General features: G+C 48.3%; 2 protein-coding genes across 2 annotated transcripts; one reads left to right on the plus strand and one right to left on the minus strand.

The window, feature by feature from the left end:
- Window positions 1–101: 101 nt before the first annotated feature.
- On the minus strand, window positions 102–1,936 carry LAJ45_00876 (uncharacterized protein; the record flags this gene model as incomplete). The annotated part of the gene is made up of 2 exons (XM_046110475.1): window positions 102–887; window positions 950–1,936. The coding sequence occupies 2 exons, from the start codon at window positions 1,934–1,936 to the stop codon at window positions 102–104; spliced, it is 1,773 nt and encodes a 590-aa protein (XP_045977168.1).
- Window positions 1,937–17,974: 16,038 nt separating this feature from the next.
- LAJ45_00877 (uncharacterized protein) lies at window positions 17,975–18,784 on the plus strand (the record flags this gene model as incomplete). The annotated part of the gene is made up of 3 exons (XM_046110476.1): window positions 17,975–18,061; window positions 18,139–18,328; window positions 18,426–18,784. The coding sequence occupies 3 exons, from the start codon at window positions 17,975–17,977 to the stop codon at window positions 18,782–18,784; spliced, it is 636 nt and encodes a 211-aa protein (XP_045977169.1).
- Window positions 18,785–19,265: the final 481 nt, after the last annotated feature.

Here is a 19,265-nt window from a genome sequence, read left to right on the forward strand (position 1 = left end):
CAATGATCCTCGAAACAGCTATTATAATGCTCGCAGTAGAACGAGGTTAATAATCAAAAGGAAAAACGACGAAAAGGAAAATAGATCAGCGAATAGACGCATCAAGCTGCCAAATACATCTTTCCAAAGATCTGCCAGTGCATGAAGGTGATGTGTGAGGCCCTCTGAGCTATTGAGGCCAACTCCATAGATGATCCTGTCACGTCAACAGTTGACATGATTGAGAATGTGGACAGCGAATGCCATCCCTTCATTACTCTCAGTACCATCCCGGTCAATTCTTCAGTGATGCCCTTCTCAACGCGGGTGTAAATGGGTGAGTTAGTCTGCAAGTGCTTAGCAAACCAGTTCTCGGCCATCTTCACCAAAGATGCATCGGCAATGCCGGTGGAGCCATTGAACTCGTTAGCGGCTTGCGTGATGTGCAGAGCCACGGCGTTGCTGTGTCGCAGCCATCGGTGAACACCATCCTCCTCTCCCAAGATCGCCAAAATAGAGGTCCTCAGCTTGTCTGTAGTGGCAGAGTTGACGTCGCGTCGTGACGAGAGAGTGAGTTGGCGGAAGAACAGAATTGCTAGCTTGAGACAAGTAGCTTCGCGGATGTCATCGCGAAGGCTCTCGAGTCGCTCGTAGTCGAACACGAATGTGGCAGGGTACTTGGCGTAGTGTGAGGGCGTGACCATGTCTACAACGGCGCTAGTGAAGGTGGTGAGATTGTCGGTGTTTTCGGTTTTGCACGCCGAAACAGACTTGTTGTACCACTCCCTTGGTTCCCTCATGTCCAAGCGACCCTGCTCTATCCTCTCTTGGAAGTATCCCTGCTCGAAGCTGATCGCCGTGGAAATGAGGTGGGGTCTGAGTGTTCGGATTTGGTGGTTTGCAACATCCTAAGAAAGGTTAGTATGACTCATAATTTTCCGGAACCACCCAATAGATAGACAGAACATACCAGTTTCATTGCCTCCAAAATCCCGAAAACCATCTGCAGTCCTTCAACTAAAGCTGAGACCTTTCCATTGTCCACCCCGTATGTCACCTTCGCAACCATCTGCTCTACCCACTGATCCCTCATTGGCGCGCAGTGAGCCTTCAAAACGCCCGACAACCACAACGCAAGTCCTTTGAAGTCCAGAACATTGTGCTTGAGCTGCTGCATGAGCAATGGTGCGTCGAGAATAGAGTCGACGTCCATCCGGTCGGTCTTAGGAACCAAAGTAAGGAGAATATCACGCATTGTCTGGAAGAGAATTGGCAGTTTCATCGGTACGGGTGCCAGAGAGCTGTTTCGCTTCCACCTGGAAGGTCCAAGCAATACCTCGCACTCGTGCAGTACCATTTGCCAGTACATATCCGCCATCTCCTTCTTTCTCTTCCCCCGGGTTCCATCAAGGTTAGGTCTGAAATGAAGCTGTGAATCAAAGACCACATCGTGACGAAGCTTGGGGTTGCGGTAGATTTCGTGCAGGTCCAGCTCTCTCAATGTGCTCAAAGTGACTGGAGGAATATGCTGGTGCATGTTCTCCACTGGTCGTCGTTTGCGGCGAAGAGTAGGGGGTAGTGATCGTGATCTGTAGGGTTTGTTTTGGGGGCTAAATCTATTCCTTGAGGATCTCTCAACATCTGAATCTGGCGCTGTTGCTGGCTCTGATGGTGTGGGTGACGCTGGCAATACGGGGTCTGAGCATGGGCCTGCGTCTTCTACCCGTGGGCGTTTTGGAAATGGAGGGGCCGATTCATTCGAGCGCTTTGCTGGGGCATTTGGAGAGGACTGGTATTCGTATCCAGGTGTAGAAACCTCAGAGCTAACACTGTGGGAGCTTGACTCTGGAAGCTCTATGCTCTGTGGGGGTGTAGTAGCTGTGTCATAGTCACCATCTGATGTTTGTAGATGGAACGGCTGGCTGTGGCTGTGGTGAGGGCCAGGGCTGGAATCCATTTTGGACTATTGTATTGTTGTATTGTGTTGTATTGTTGTAGTGTTGTAGTGTGTGATATGGTTGTCAATCTTTATGGACACTAGATAATGGAGCTGGGAGTAACAATTCAGTAGTTTGAACTCTGAAGAAGCTGGGTCAACCTGCTGTATATATGTTGAAGTCGAGGGCCAGGCAATTTAGGAAGGTTGAGAAGCCGAGGCAAGCTGATCTGACTGAGAATATGGGCGGGCGAGGGGGACCAGTTCATTTTAAATAAAGGGACCTGCATCAATCGGCAAGGTAGAACTTTGGTAAGGGAGAGCCGTGAGCATGGGGGGGGGGGGGGGGGAGACTAGTAACTTTCACTCGATAGACCACCAGGCCCTCTTTTTTTTTTCTTTGCCATACTTGGGCTGGCCCATAGCGTAGTTTCGCGGTGTCTGGGAGATGCAACAACTATAGACGTGCGTGTGGGAGGACAAAATTGGGAAGGGTGTCTGGGCCCTTTTGCTGACTTCCCAGTCAATGAAGACAGACAGGACCCCCGCGGGCAAGACATAAAAAAAAGAATTAATAAGGAAAAATCTTTCCCATTTGAAATATCACGGTACATTGCGCTTTGCCCTCTAAACATCATTATTGCTGCTGTAGGTACATACTATTACTTCTGTTGCTCCTGCATCCCCTCCACCTCTCTTCTTCTTCTTCTCCTTCTTCCCCTCCTCCTCCTTGCTCCTCCTTCCTTGCAATTGCCTTTTGCTACTACTGGTGAACGGTTGGCGTATAAACAACAATAACACTCACTGTCCGGCCGGATTGGAAGAGACTAATTGACTGACTGACCTGACTGACTACTGACTGACCTAACTGACACTGTGCAAAACCAAATATAAAAAAATAAAACAAAAAGGCGGACCCGTCTATCTACATCCACAACTTTCTCCGGATCCACCGAGCTACCAGTTTTGTTTGCCTGGAACCTAAAACCAATCAAACTTCGGAGGGGCTAGAGGGATACACTCTTTTTTGCATGAGTTTCCCGGAGTACCAGATTTTTGGCTTGTATGCAAAACCTAGTCCGGTCCGGAAACGTCTGGCAACTACTACGAGTACTATTAAAAGGCCCTTCCAACCCCAACCCCAGGCGAAACGGGTGAAATAAAAAATAATAATAAAGGTGATAAGACGAGGAAGAGCAAGAAGAGGCCCACCGGCCGTTACGCGAATTGCTTGCCCCGGGTACAGGAAATCTAAACGGTGTGATGATATTTCCTCTGTAGCTGGGTACGTGGGACTCACTAATTAGTGGGCGGACAACGCACAAAAAGAAAAATTTCACAATCCCGCACGGAAGCAACCGTGCATGAATGTCGGGGTTTCGCGCGAGATAGAGTAAACTACCAGGTATAGTTCGCAAATTTTAGGACAACAATCAGTTACATACATATGTAACCCCCCCCCGCCCACCGCCCACCGCCCACCGACAGCAGAGACGCGACGAGGGGTGGGGAAAGAAACCTCATCGAGTGAGCAGAAACGAGGAGGAGGGGTAAGACGATGCTAAAGCAGTTCGTTTGATGAGATTCACGAACAATTGGTTTCGCCACGACCTGTCGTCTCCATATGAACACCCACCATTACCACCTCTACCACTCCACCTGGTTCATGATGGCAACCCCCTCTCGATATATCATACTGCTTCTGCGAGTCCCTGCTGTTCAGGCATAAAAAGTACCTTAGTAGAGGAAGGCCCATGCCTGTTTAGTTCTACAACTGTAGGTACTCTAGATCTACTGATACTCAAAACGTTACATTCGCCGTTTGCCTTGCACCAGAGGATGGTTTACTTTGGCCCATGGGCATTCTCACCGAGAAAAGCATATCAGCTTGCTCGTCCACGCGCCCAGGCTGCTGCTGCTGCTCTCTTTTTTTTTTCTTTCCCCCCCTTTTCTTCTCTCACTCGCCCCCAAAGATACTTGCTTTTCATGAATTACTGATATTACGCATATGGCTGTTGATAATTGCCGTCATCGTGCTTTGTAGATTTTAAATACTTATTTCGTTTTTATTTTTTATTTTTCTGCAAAAGAAAGACATACAGGAAGGGGGAGAAAAAGAGGAATGAGAATAAGAAAAACACACCGCTGTCGTCATGAGCCCCTCTCTCCACCTTCACCCCTGATGCCGTAGAGAAAAGTACATATACATACACATACATGGTTCCATCTCTCTCACACCTTCCGCCCCTTCGCCCCGTCAGCTTTTGATTTTTTTCTCCCATTGCTGCTGCTGCTGCTGTTGATGATGATGATGATGATGCTACATCTACTGTCTTCTATCGCCACAATCAATTATCAACACGGATTTGCCTGCTTGCCACAGACAGTGATACTTTATGCAAGTACGGACGTCCTTAGAAAAGAGAATTAATCCCATCCATAGCTGGCGTACCGTACTTACTGTATGTCCCTGGATACTGCCTACCACTTTGCACACTCAGTGATATTATAGCTTCAAGCCCTGGCCTGTAAGTAGGTTACTTGGCGTATAAGTGTGGCCATTCGATGCTCTATTTCTGACTGGAATAACCTTCTTAGGTAAAGTACATATGCTGTCTGTAACGTACTGTGGTGTGGAATGCCTTTATGTACTCTCCGCCCACCCCATACATCCTATACATCCACCCCATCCTCCAGTCCCACGTACCTCGATCCAGCCGGAGGAGTTTCGCTCGCTGAACCCACGTCTGCGATACCCTCATTTCCGGCGGACGTTCTCGGAGACTCGGTAAACTGCAGTACTCTACAAGTCCTCTCTTTACCTATGAACAAGTTCTGTGACAACTCGCCAGACAGAGGGACAGACAGACATGATGAGCACAGCTAGTAGCGTAGAGAGTACCAGGTAAACACGCATATTATCAGTGGTCACCATACTTACCTCCCCACCACAAACTACCATAACCCCGGCCGGCGAAGTCCCTGGGATACTCCTCTCAGATACCTCCCTACCCAGCTACATGTACTCAGTAAGTACTCTAGCCCCCCCATCGTCCGTTAATTGTCGCGCCACGACTGCTCCTCCACACCCGGCGCGGGCTGGTTGTGCTTGTCTGACACAATTTCGCATATGTCCCTTTACATCATAGGACGTGGATGTTAAGGTTTCTTCCCTTTCCACCCCCCATGGAGACAACAAAGGCCCAGCTAGGGCTAGCCGAGGGAGAGGCTCCCAGCTCGGTCGGTGGGGAGTACCTACATAGAGAGAGGGTATGTAGACATTGAGAGAGCTGGGGATGCATCAATAGATGCCCTTCGACTCCCCCGATCGTGATATATCACGAACAGGGTCTAGGATGCTCTTCTAATTTTCCTCAGTACCCATCACCGCCAACAGCATCAACAGGAGCAGCAGCAGCAGCAGCAAATCAGCACGCGGACACCGCTTCTGCTGCTATTCCCTTTATTTATTAATACATTTTGGGTTTTCTCTTATCTGCAAGAACAGCCTTTTGGGGCATAAGCGTTTTGGTGCCGGTGAGCGCGGGTCTCTTTGTAGTATCACGATGTTAGGCTTAGGTTGAAAGTTGAGGAAACGTCTGATATTAACACACCTACACCCTACAGCCCCCCCCCCCCTTCTTCCCGGGCAACCGGATTGGTTCAAGGTAGAGTACTGTATGTATTTATATTGATTATTACCCTTCCCAATATCGTATTGTATGTAAACCCCTCCATGTGTAACGAGGGCCTAAAAGTGGAAAGTGTCTCGAATAGGTACTCTACTGCAGCCAATATGTAGGTACATGTACCTACTGACTGGTATCACCACATGGTCCGCCAAACAATTGAGTGGATGCGGTAAACTATATCCCACATACGGAGGGGTGGGTAGGCATCTCGATGGGGGTGGAGGGGGTATTCTTTCTATCTTTACCCTTTTGGAGCACATCCTATGACTGCTCGAAAGGGTATCTATCTATGTCTTTGGCTGGGCATTAACCTTCTTACTATGTAGAATAAGGTGGAGGTGCAACCTGAGGTTGCCTTTTTAAAAGGGGTGTGTGTGAGCTAGATGTAAGACATGGCTCTCACTCGCGCAATATCAGGTAGGGACGGTATCCAGATCTGAGAGGTGATGTTTCTTTCAGCGGCATCTACACCGTGCTACAACAGACAGGCGAACAAATACTATTCTTCACCAGCCAGCCAGCCAGCTAGCTGAGGGTTTGGATTTGGTGTAAGCTCATCATCCTAGAGATCCCTATCTACTAGCTAGTACAGTCAATGATTGCCGGCGAGATAATCGAAATGCATCACCACCACTCACTTGCCAGTAAGACAGCACAACCGGCACCGAATGAGCAATGAAAGCTCACCTGCGAAAAAAGATTTCTGTACCACTCGAGGGATTATGTACCCCTTCTAGTAAGCTACATATAAAAGGAAAAAACTCCCTGGTATCTCGACTCCTCCGTATGTACTGTTAATTGGATAACCAGATGATGTTACGCTCCTCCCATTCCCCGGTTGCTAATTGTCAACTATCACCCAGACAACAAAAAACCTAATCCCCCTCACCCGCTTCCCATTCTTCGACACTTCCCTTCCCATTTGCCTTACACCCCTTGATGTGATGCTGATGCGCATTTCAACATTCGAGACACGTGTTGTGTGGGCATCACGCTATCCGCTAAGGTAAGGCATGATGTCCAAACACCACCATCCATGGAGCTTTCGCCTATGTCCGTCCGGATGTTTCTACGAGCGAGAGAAAGTAGAAAAACAAATCTACACTCACTCCTCAAAAATAAAAACAAACAAAAAATAAGGCTCTGCCCGTCCAGTCCTTCCCTTCCCTTGGGGTGTAGGAGGGGTAGAGGTGGGTGGTACATAGAGTGGGATGGGTGAGCTTGGATCCCATCTTTTTCTTCAGGGCGTTCGTTCCCCGTCCCACGTCCACCACCCACATTCACACACACCAACACACAAGCACACTTTGTAAGGAAAGTGGTTGATCCTTTTTCCTTGCCCTGCCCTGCCCCCCCCCCCCCCCCCCCCCATTACGGGATCTCAAACACCCGCCATTTTGGTTTGGCTTCATTAGCTACCTAGCGAAACCCCGCCAGTTTTTCTTGGGTTTCCTTGGGGGCAATTTTTTTTTTTTGGGCGGAAAAACGTGGCGTTGACTTGACAATTCTTTTTTGCACTTCTGGTTTTTTTCTTTTTTTTTTCTGCTGTTTGCGCTGGCTGGAGAGAGTGAGAAAAGCGAGAAGCACACAGCACACGTGAACAGCGTTTTGAAAAAACCCTTCCCTCCATGAGAGGAAGTGCAACAATTTACCGAGAAGTGCGTAACCAGCTAGCCCTCCCACTCGCCCGTTCTAACCAGAACTAGTGGATGGGGCTCTTCCTCTTCAGGCAGCTACTCGGGCTTCCAGAAGCTCTCGCCTAACGGCAAACACGGCAGAAAAGGGAAAGGGTAAAAAGAAGGAAGAAACCACCACGATTCACCACCACCGCCGCCGCCGCCGGCCAACGGCTTTTTCCGTTCCTTCTAGAATCCGTACGCGAGGGGGAGCTAGAATACCGCTCCCTGCCCTACCCACCTTACCTAACGGGCGAGCGTTCGTCCCTGGATGTCTTGGTAGTTAGCGCTGGCGGTCGCCGGTGGGTACCTGGAGAGTTACGCGCCAGGCGCTGGCTTGCCGTGGGTTATGGACCCTGTGCAGCGCCGTAATCTAATCTGCTTGCACATGCTCCAAGACAAGACACGGTACGGTACGGCAGGTGGAGTATGGGGTTTGACATTACCTACAGCACGGCGGATCGATGAAAAAGAAAAGAGAAAAAAACTTCAAGACATGTGCCTCCAATGTACTCTATTTCCAGATAGAGTAGGGATCGCAGGATTATGTACTAGTAAAAGTACATGTACTCTCAGGAAATTAACAAAATAAATGGTCACTGGACCTATCTATCTCGCAATGCCCATATATCGGTAGAGTGATCACGCCCCCCCCCCCCCCCCGCGCGATACAGCACCTCCTCTACCTAAAGAATTAACAGAAAAGCGCTCTTCTGCTCATGATCAGTAGGATTCAGTACCGGTCGCGGCGGTACATGGTCCATTCACCCGCAATTGCTCTTCTCGATAAGTAGATAGTAGATAGTAGATCTCCTGGATACGGGCCGCCCACTCGGCGCAAAGTTATTTACATACCCCCCCCTCGTATTCGCTCGTCCCCCCCCCCCCCCCTCACTCGATCGATTAATTGTTCCCCTCACCCTCAGTGAAATGTACCAGCTACAGCACCGAGATTCAATCTCGCATCAAAGGGTGAACCCTGCAATGCCAGATTTCGATTCCCCCAGTCTCTGCTGCTGCCCTGGAAAATATTATAGTAGTACTCGATTCGAATTCCTCTGCTCTGTTCTGCTGCTCTGCATACAGTATACCTGGACACTGTGAGCAAGTCCAGGCAAGAGAGCGTTGACGGATCATGGCTCGACCTCCCGCAATGGGCAACCGGCAAAGATCAGCCGAAAGGAAACACAGGAACTCAAGCACAGCACACGACATGTGTAAAAAAAAAAACACCTGCAGGCGTGTTCTGTACAACGACATGTGCTGCCTACTGTGCATGCCTTCCTGCCTTCTTCTGTGCGTCCTCAGAGATAGAGTACTCTACCCTAGGTTACATCTACATCTACAGTTACAGTTACGGGGAGGGAAGGGCCATCACCAGCACAATCGTAATTACGCTCAATATCAGTCGGTGGAGTGCTCACTCTGGGTAGAGTAGTTACAGCCAGACCAAACCAAATCAAACGGGCGTCCATCTGCATCACAGCACATCACATCACGGCATCGCATCCAGGGTGATTTACAATGTACCTTGATCCAGGTACCATCCACCCGCTGCGTCTACTACTGCTGGCTGGCTGCCAGCACAATAATTCCCCGATCCTCAATAAATAAACTCAGAGGGGCAGGCAGCGCAGATAAAGGGAGAGAGGGGGTGATCGAGGGGGGGGGGAAAGGGAGGCTCTGCGGACCGACCACCGGGGAGAGGACCGACTACCCGACGCGACGCACCCATGGTTCAGGTTCTCGCGTTCAGGTTCAGGGCTTGACCCTTCCCACCCCCAATTCTCCCCAAGAACATGGTTTTCCATTGGCCCCTTCCAGAATTTGATGGCAGCAAGGGTCAGGGGGTTTGGGGGGGTGTGGGAGGTGGGTCGCGTAGGTACATAAACTGCCGTAACACTAGCGCGGTTCTAGAATCAAACTGGCTGGGCATGGGGGGATGGGATGGGCAGGGACTGTAGGGAAGGAACTGTAGCAAGGGGAACGAATGTTACTGCCAGTGGCCCGTGCACAGACCACAGATCTGTCGATGCGATTCCTGATGAGGACGGCCCTGACTGATCTGGCTGCCTGTCTGGCTGTCGCGTCGCCCACCAACCCAACTGCCAACTGCCACTTTTCTCTGACATGTGGGTCCAAATAATAATTCTTATCGGGATAACTCTTTTTTTTTTCCTCTCAGAAGGAAGGAAAAAATAAAACAATATATCACTTTCTTATATATGTAGGCCATGCTGGTAGGTACTGGGTGGTGCTTTTGTTAAATAGGTGTAGATAGCTGCGCATACATATTGTGATGGGATTGCCTTTCTTCTCCCCCCCCCCCCCCCTCCCTCGACTTGCTTTGCCTACATACAATGGACAAGACTAACCCACATGTGCCCACATGAATGACTGACTGTTTGACCCGCATTAAATATCACTCGAAACCAACAAATTGGGGGTTCCTATCTCGAACGAGATGAAACAACGGCCGCTACAGAGTCCGACCAACAACAACAGCAACAATAGCAACAAAATCCAACAGCAGTGCTCGCCTAGGTTTTTCTATTATTTAATTTTGCGTCGTGTATGTGTGTCCTTCTCTTCCACTAACCCCCCCCCCCCACCCTTGGAAGAGCTCATCTCCTACCTACAACAAACCTTACCTACATACATAACATACGTATCATCACTGCCACCACAGCCAGCAGCAGCAGAACCAGCACCCACCACCAGAAGCACACCAGCGGCGAACAGTCATCAGCTAGAATAAATCCTACACCAAGAAGTTGTCTAGTATTACGCGAGTCATTGCAAGCTCAAGAAGAGGGGCGCAAGACAAAAAAAAAATCACTCCGATGCTGGTAAAAAAAAGGTCTGGCAGGCATATGGGAAATATCCGGTCTCCTCTGGGCGAACCGATCACCAGCTTTTGACAAGGGCATTCTAACGGGATGCTCCTCCCCCGTAGTAAAATCGCCGGCTATCGGTGCAACGAGAGGAGGAAGAATAAGAAGAATGCCCGCCCTGGATCCTCATCAGTTGATTCCAGTAATCCAAACCAGGATCAGCATTGCCACTATCTAGGTACATAACTATATGGTCAGTGCGTGGCAAAGTCCTGGTGAGCACGACACACATACATACATTCGGCGAAAGAGGAAGAAAAAAAAACTATTATATTCCTACTGGCCTGAGCTGAACAATCATTGACAGCATTGGCTACCATTCATCGAGATGGTGCAGCGGAACTGAATTTTTCCCACGACGCTAATTACCCCCGCGAACCATATTGTTTGGAGGTAGACCAGTATCAGCTTCTCTCGCAGGAATAAAAATTCTGATTGTTTTCAGTAACTGGCTATGGTGTCAATCGCGTGTTGGACGCAGGGAAGGGCCCCTTGGTACGCCAATAGGCAAGAGGCAGGGGGTACCTCTCTCTAGATCTTTTAGAAGATCGACAGATGAACCACACCCACCGAGAAAAATTTCAACGATTCGCGAACACAGTGATCTTTTCTTTGACTACCAATCATTCTCCTCCTGCCAGGGGCTATGGTCAGCGACGTCTTGGATATTATCATTTCATCCCCCCCATGGACCGCTTTACCGAAATCGAGTACAAGAAGCTTTACGTGGCAACATCTATTGAGCTTGTCAGAAATACAAATACCTAGCTAATCATCGTCTGGCATACCAGCGGCAGCTGCCCTTAAAAACAGGATTCTCAAGATACCTACCTGAACAGAGGGGAAATACAATATCCAACTCTCGTTGACGTTCCGGATGAGAAGGGACCGAGAGTCTTGGGTGCCGGAATTTCTAACCGTTGGTGCGATTCATCTGCTGAATATGAAATCCAGGCACAGATGAACGTCTGTTAATCATGTTACCAACGGCCTTCTCACCGGTGTACTTTGTCTACTTTCTTCTATCTCTCCACCGTACATAAGACTTCCATCTCCTTGGAGGCGTTTGGAATGCGGCCACCTCGCAGCAATTGAGTTTCCTCTCGGCTACTCAGCGGGCTTTCTGATTGGCGGCCCGCCGGCCTAATCAGCCTATCAGGGCGGATTTAGAATCGGCACCAATGCGGTGAAGTAAACGATACATCCGTATCGATGTCTCGATTACAAGAGACCTCTGTATTGTGTAGGAATGGGATGTTTTTCATATCTATGGCGATTTGGCACATTAAAATCATAACCAATCACTCGTCCTAATTTTATCGTTCTTTTTTAAGGAGAGGGGAAATGTTCCCGACAGATATGATGAGGTGACAATACCCGCTCGCCGCCGACCTGCCGTTTGGCGGATGGACGGGTGCTTACCCCGCAGCACTCCGACCCGATGCTGTCCGCACAGACAGCTGGCCCCGAGTCTCAACAGCCAATGGTTTCGGCGGGCAAAAACACCGTCGATGGTCGGACGTCTATCAGTTCAACTACAATCAAGAACTGTACTCCCTCGAGCGGGGCAATGCAACGGCCAGCGGAGCGGAGTACGAGAAGTGCTTGAGCGTTTTTTTCTCTCAATAGGAGTTGTTTTTTTCTTCTTTACAAATCATCACCTGTGGTGAGAAGATCAGCGGAAAAACTCGGATGTCGGACTGGGCGCTAGCAGGAAATTTCTATTTATGTGAAATAGTGTTCGGACTCTCCCATTAGGCTTTTTGCGTGACATGTCCATGTCATGTGTTGCTACCACGTGCCCTATTCTCAGGGTAAGCCTCAGGATTGCCATGTGAATTTCCTCATGGGGAGGCTGCTATTAGTTATGTTTTTGTTTTGGCGGAGAGATTCTACTATTGGTGAACCTATCACGGCAGTCCCATGTGTTGTGGTAGTAGTTAGTAGAATCAAGTAGCAACTATGTGCCAACCAATGGGAATATATATTTGTTTATTGAAGCCCAGAATGGAATCAATATTTGCCGTGAAATTCTATCGAGAGGCCTAGTAGGCACTTAGATAGGCAAGCTCGCGCACAAATGATCGCTCGTAATCTATAGGCTCCGGGATCCGCAAAAAAAGCACCCGAAAGGATATAGCTAAGAAGTACTGCAACTTCTTTTACCTATGATAGGCGAGTGAGAGGCAGTGATCATACCCAAGAAAAATAGTAGTGCTTGTTGTCAACAGTTCTGATTGGTCAGAAATACTCTACCTGAACCTCTGTTCGAATGAAGTAAATGCCCGACTGACCTCAGTTCGAGTACATAGACCGCAAGATGAAGACTAGTTTGTAGCTTTAGGTGAACTCCTAGCCAGTCCACCATCGATAACGTCATTTCATTCACTGATTTATGACCCCATGAAGCTTGGGCGCTCGGCAGATAAATCTAGCCATATCCGAGTGATCAATCATGAGTTGTTTGTTATTTTATACTGCATTTTCTTGGGGTGCGCCGAGACAAGCCCAGTAGAAGAAACACGGTTTGATTCCCCCTAGAAAAGCCACTTTTAGGGAACGGGTCGCCGGATATCTAAATTGATATTCAGGTACCTAGCCTCATACCGACAGTTTTCAATATATTGTGCACGGCGGGTGGCATGCTGAGCTCGGCACAAGATGAGCGCGAGCAGGTACCTCTTAATCTTGCAGACTTACCCCACGGGGGGTAACTATCTTACGCCAACAAAACATGATTTTGAAGGCCGAATTTTGACTCGGGAACAGTTTCTGCTCTCGATCGAAATCAATATTTCGTCATTTCTCGCTTTAACGCTTGTACTCCCCCGAGACAGTAATATTCCGGCGGTGATTAGTTAGTGTCCACACATAAAACGGTCTTTGGTAGCAAAGCCGAAGTAGGTGCCGATATGTATGTAGAAGAAGAGCCAACATGTGATGTGGGGGTATATCGGCAACACAAACTGGGGACCGTGCCTGATCAACAGCTGCAGGATGCATTGAGTAGTCCAAGAACACTCTGCATACTCTAATTAAGCAGTTGTACAGACCCAGTCGATCTCAAAACGCCATGCAGTTACAAGTCCCCATCTAGGTAGAGTACAAACTGACCAAAGCTTAACCAACATCGAGCACAATGTGTTGTTGTGGAGGTTGATAAGGTGTATAAAAACCCCCGGGAAGCATTGCTAGAGAAAGTTATGTGGAACGGATGGTTCGTCCCTGTTCTCCGTGGTACTGGGTGACCGAACCGTGTCTCATATGCACCCGGCAGATCGATTTTTGGCTTTTCGCTTGGGCCTCACAACCCGGGGGCTAGTTGCACCCGACGTTCTGCATTAGTTAAAGCAGCTCTAGCGACAGCCATTTCTCATTCTAGAAGGCAACATATAGGTTCCCTGGTTGATTTTTGCTATTGAAGGGGTTCTTTGTCGGTAAACCTCACAGTCTAAACCTAGAATCTTGGGTGTGACTTATTAACCAGTCTCGGAGAAAGCCCTTGCCTACTGATTATGACATAATCATCACCTATCACTCGCTTTGTGGAAAGCGTGAGTGTGAACCAGAAATCTAAATTAGGTGTTCTTCCAGGACCTATAAGAAGGAGCAAAAGTGGTGGAAGCACAGGCTTTGCCATGTCACTCAGCGATGTGCCACTCGTAAAAATAACGGATCGTTACTTGTATACCTTATTCGTAGTTTCCGGATGAGACCGTACTTTCGGGATGCCATCGTGCGTACATGGCGCCCCTTCCATGCACCATTTCTGGCAATATGACCTTGAAGGTGTGTGTTGAGCCTGATACCGTGAAGCCGGACGTCTAAAGGGGCTGAAGCTATAGTGGGGGTGGGTGTTATAATTTTGGATGTTAGCTTCTGATATCGATGTAAGCCTCCTTATATAGGTACGCCACTAATCTCGCAACTAAGGATTGTATTCCTAAGGTCAATGCAGCGGAAGCTTGTGTTTGGGTGTTCCCGGTTCTCGGGTTCAGGTGATGACCACGTCCTAGACCCTTTTCGCGGGAATATCCAGTTGCCTTGATCTGAGCGTAGTCGACCCTCGCCTGAGCTCAAGATAACCGAAGTTTTTCGAGAGCCTGGGAGATGGAGAGGGGGGGGGGGGGGGCGATATCAGTGAAGATGGTTCTGTCAAGAGGTTACATGTAGTTAGGGGGTATCTTGTTACATGTGTGTGTGTGCGCGTGTACTTTGCGGGTTACTGTCATTTAAAGCCACGCCCCCACAACATACATGTAACCTTTCAGATCTCGCCCACGCCGTTTCTACATTTAAATACATATAGCTAGCTGCTAACGACTCTGTACACCTGAAATATGTAAGTCGAGTATACATAAGTTTAGTTTGTTCACTCGTGTTAGTATTCGGACCCACTGTCTAAGAGTGGGCGTGATTCGGGGATTTCTTTTCGGAAGCATACCAATTTAACTAATCATCAAGAAATTTGTCTAGCATTGATTACCTATTCTCCCGCTCAATCTACACGGGGTACAGATACTAAGCTACCACCATCACCAACGCCGCTAAAATTTCGGGATTCTCAACGAAGGCCGCAACATAATCTTTCTGAGGCTCCTGCCCTTGCCGTGAGTAAAACTGACGACTCCAAAGAGAAAAGCAAGCCTGCGTATAGCTACATGTAGCTAAGGGAGAAAAAAGGGGAGGAGGCGGTGCATATCTTGAGTCACCAACAATTCTTCAGCGTGGCAGTGTTCAAGGACGTACCACCAACGACAGTATGTTGTTGGGATCAATATTACAAGAATTTTTCATTTGAGCTACTGGGACACATGTATCTGAAACAAGTACTAACCACCACCAAACGTGACCCAATAGTAAATGTATCTGGCCTTATTCATATGTGATCACTCGCTCATTAGGATTGCGAGTGGACGCAAGTCGTAGTCGAGTGTCCAATGTATATATATACTTGGAAGTAAACCTATGTCCCTAGACCGATTCAACTTGGTCCTTCCGTGTGTGGTGGTGCGTGCAGAATGCAATTTGAGAGTCGTCGGGGCCATCAAAGAGGGAGGAGGTTCATATTTTGACTAGCTATAGAAAGCTACTGGATAATGAAGAAACACCCCCTCCATACCTCTGAAACAGTCTTTTGCAATGTCTACTAAGAGATAAATATAGAAAGCTGCCTTGAATTGATTTATCCAGATTTATGATAATCAAATATTCACGCCTACCAGGAGCATATCATTTTTATCACTTACAAGCCCTAAAGAACGTCTAAAGATAGATGTCACTCTGTGGGGGAGGGCCCTGCGGACGGAGGGCCTCAATGTGAATGAGAGCTGGGGATAAAACTACGGCTAGGAAAGTTACTTGACCCGGAATCAAGGGGTCATACGCTCATTATTGCTTACTCGGAATTTCACCCTCAAAATGGTCGAAACTATCCTTATGTTACTCGATTGGCTATAATTTAGTGATCCACGCTGGAATTTTAAGCTAGGGATGAGTTACTTCGCGATGGATGGCAATTCAGAACCACTCGAATGAGAGATAGACTGGATCCTTTATCGATAGACCGTGTTGACAGCTCGACCAGTTAGAATCGTCCGACTAGCTAGAACATATATATTCACCTCATGCTCGCAATGGAGGAATTACGAAAGGGTGAAGGGTTGGATGATGGCGCTACCGTACAGTGATGAGATCTCGAGAACGATTAAGTTCGATGTAGATGTTGTATTGTAAGCGGCGATAAAAAGAAGAATAAGGAGAATATCTCATAGCTAACTCAAGGAAGAGATAGGACTACGAGCCCCTAGGCCTTTCTGGCGCCCCACCATGATCCGCACACAAGCAACCCACAGCCATGCATTTCAACAAATGGGCGTAGTGTCTGTAAACATTTTTTTGCTAAAGATGCTGTAACTGTAACGTACTTGAAGCTTTTCTCAAGACGTATCCTACATATATTTTGTGCCCAGGTTAGACCTGGTTGCTAAACCGCAGCATATTTATGGCATCATAGATAATCACTCGCGTGCCAAGAAACGAGATTCCCGCTGTCTGTGGTGCTGCAGCATCAGGGAAGATAGGTGGGATCGCCTTGAGGAGTACTATCACCCTCTACCAGATTTTCGGGTGGATGGCTACCGCCCAGCTACCAGGCCGATGAGTTCTCCACCATTCGCAGAATCATTTCTTTGAATATACATGTCACAGCCCTCTTTCCCTTCTATCGTGGTTTAATAGCTGGGACAGTCGCAAGCTTTCCAAGCTCCAAGTAAAAACTGAGGGTGATAGGACTACACACTGTAGCCACACTTTTATCATGTGGGGGGGGGGGGGGGGGGGCGCTGCTGGGGCCGTAACATCTCTGCCAACTAATGAAATGGATGGTTTCTCCACCGACCAAATAACCCTGCTGTGCATGTCCAACCAACTAAGCACCCTATCCGTCAAGATAGTAAACAAAAAACTCGACATACCAAACCTACATATACATGGCTCAACGGGTCGAGCCATCCACCTAGTGAAAGGACATCGTATCTCTTGGTTTTGGCGAGCAGACAAACATTGGGTTACATCCCCACACTTGCGTCCCGCAACAACACACTTAGCTCAGTTACACTAATTCTGGGTTCTGAGGTCTCAGTATTTGGCGCACAGATAAGTGAGCTGGCGGTGAAGATAAAGGTCCTTTGATTTGACCGTTAATACACTAATATCATGGTGAAAAATACATGTCCACCGATTTTATTATCTTACCTAGTGATGGGCACGAGACAAGTTGTCTCGAGACTTTCAGCAAGACAAGACGAGACCTGAGGGCTGACAAGACAAGACAAGACTAGGTCTGAAAGTCTCGAGACTTTGACGAGACTAGACCATTGTCTCGAGATTTTCAAGACCTAATCCAAATAATACAAGACGAGACGAGACTTCCCCAAGTCTTGTCTCATCTCGTCTCGTGCCCATCGCTAATCTTACACGAATGCGTCACAAGATATCACCCGCTTGGCCGCCTTATAGCTATGATTCGGCCGGTCGATCGATGGGTACTGGGAGCAGGTGTTGGTATATTAGGGCTGAAAGAAGATGATACTAAAGTACGCTATTGGCCATATCTACTGCTGATCCGGGTTCACACAGATCGTCCCCTATCACTTGCGAGAGGTGTCTGTACAGAACCACGCCTCCCTATCTTCAATGTGTATCTGAAAGATCCTGCCAAATTACCAGTAGTCCGTAATGAAAGATTGGTTGGGTGTATTTAAGTCGGACAATGATCTAGTTTTGGGAATAAACCACGACCGCATAGGCATACTCTTAAACTAATACCTATCACGGTCAAGGAGGGCCGTACACCGAACTCTTAATCTTGATGGAATTGGGACATGTAAACAGATAAGTGTTAATCATGAAGTTTGTAAAACTGGGATTGGGTGGCAGCTCCTCTTCCGGTACCAACTCCAATTTATTCCCAAGAAGATTCGCTCCCAATCGACCCTTGATATGCGAAATAAGATATTCCCAAATCTGAATTCGAATCACAACCCATGACTCGGTCTCCTCCTTCCAGGGTAGTAATCCAGCCAAGCCCACCATCCTGCAGCTCCCACGCAAAATCCCAACAACGCCAAGACGGCAGCCTCCCAGTCGTTGCCACGTCCCAGTTAGAGTTCCGACCAGATCGACTCTTGGAAATAAGTCTCAAAATATTCCACCTGCAAAGGAGAAAAAAAAAGCCCTTTTTTTCACCCCCTTTTATCCTATCATATTTCCCTCCCTTTCTCTCTGTAAACTCCGATGGTTTCGCTTTTGGCCCTCGTCGTCGTGTTGACGGTGGTAACGCATGTGGTGAATACGCTGGGTGCCCAGCAGATCAATAATCTGGTACGTAGCTGCGAAATGAGATGGGATGTGTTAGTAGGGTCTGGAAGCTAATTGTGCTATGTTGTGTGCGGGTGTAGTTGTGGTCAATGTACAATTCGCTCCCCTTCAGCAGCTCCAAGGCCGACATCGCAAGAAGGAAAGCCCTGCAGCGCGAGATCGTGGTGCTCCGCGCACAGCTGCGGGCCACAAGCTCCCAGGACGAGTTTGCGAAATGGGCGAAGCTCTCGCGGACCCTCGACAAGAAGACTGCGGAATTTGAGAAGCTGAGTAAGTTCTTCCTACCACCTACCTCTCTAGCTCTTTAGCTACTGTAGATATATATGTGCGCATGAATGAGATGGATGGTAGGCTGACTATGTCGCAGATACCTCAATCAACACTGCGCGCGTTGCGTTCGACTCAAAGACTCGGGCGATTAGGTGGATGCTCACCTCCGGGCTGCGCTGGTTCGTGCTGTTCTGGTACAACAAGGAGCCGATGTTCTGGATGCCTGAGGGGTGGGTGCCCGGGTATGTCGAGTGGGGCCTGTCGTTCCCCAAGGCGCCCATCGGCAGTGTGTCGATCCAGGTGTGGAGCTTTGCCGTCGGGCAGGTGGTCAACTTGATCTCGGGGATGATTATGTATTTGTTTGCGGTGTTTTCCGGCAAGGCACCGGTTGCGATGCCGGCGGAGGCGGCGGCGGCGGCGGCGGGCGAGGAGAAGGGGGCCAAGAAGGCCATGTAAAATCGGACATGAGCATCTAAGCTATGAGTTATGGACTTGAGGTTTTTTTTCCCGTCATGTTGTGTTTGTAATCTGGGGATTCCGTTGTGGGCATTAGATCCGGAAAGGCAAATGGTAATAAGGCGTTGTTTGGGCATTGGAGACGATTGCACGTATTTAATTGTATACCTCTTGTAGTCAAGTAGTGATTCTAGTTTCCATACGGATTCTGTTTTGCGAGTTGAGATTCCTGTCATGAAGCTCTTTAGTAGTTCTTGCTATTGTGCCTGGTCTGTCCATGTAGTTATTACTACTTTATCTGGTCTATTTGTTCTATTCATGTAGTTACTGCTGCTGTTAATGCCGGTATTTCAGTTATTCCAAATTCTTTCGATCCCGGGGTAGATGCATGCAACTGATCTCCTAAAAGGTCGGAACGGAAAAACATTTCTCAAATAGCCGGTACTGGCTGATTGGCCGAAAGAATTAAAGTTAATGTTCA

Source organism: Morchella importuna (genome assembly GCF_003444635.1).
Source record: "Morchella importuna strain M04M26 chromosome Unknown Morimp01GS001, whole genome shotgun sequence".
Taxonomy (NCBI): Eukaryota; Fungi; Ascomycota; class Pezizomycetes; order Pezizales; family Morchellaceae; genus Morchella; species Morchella importuna.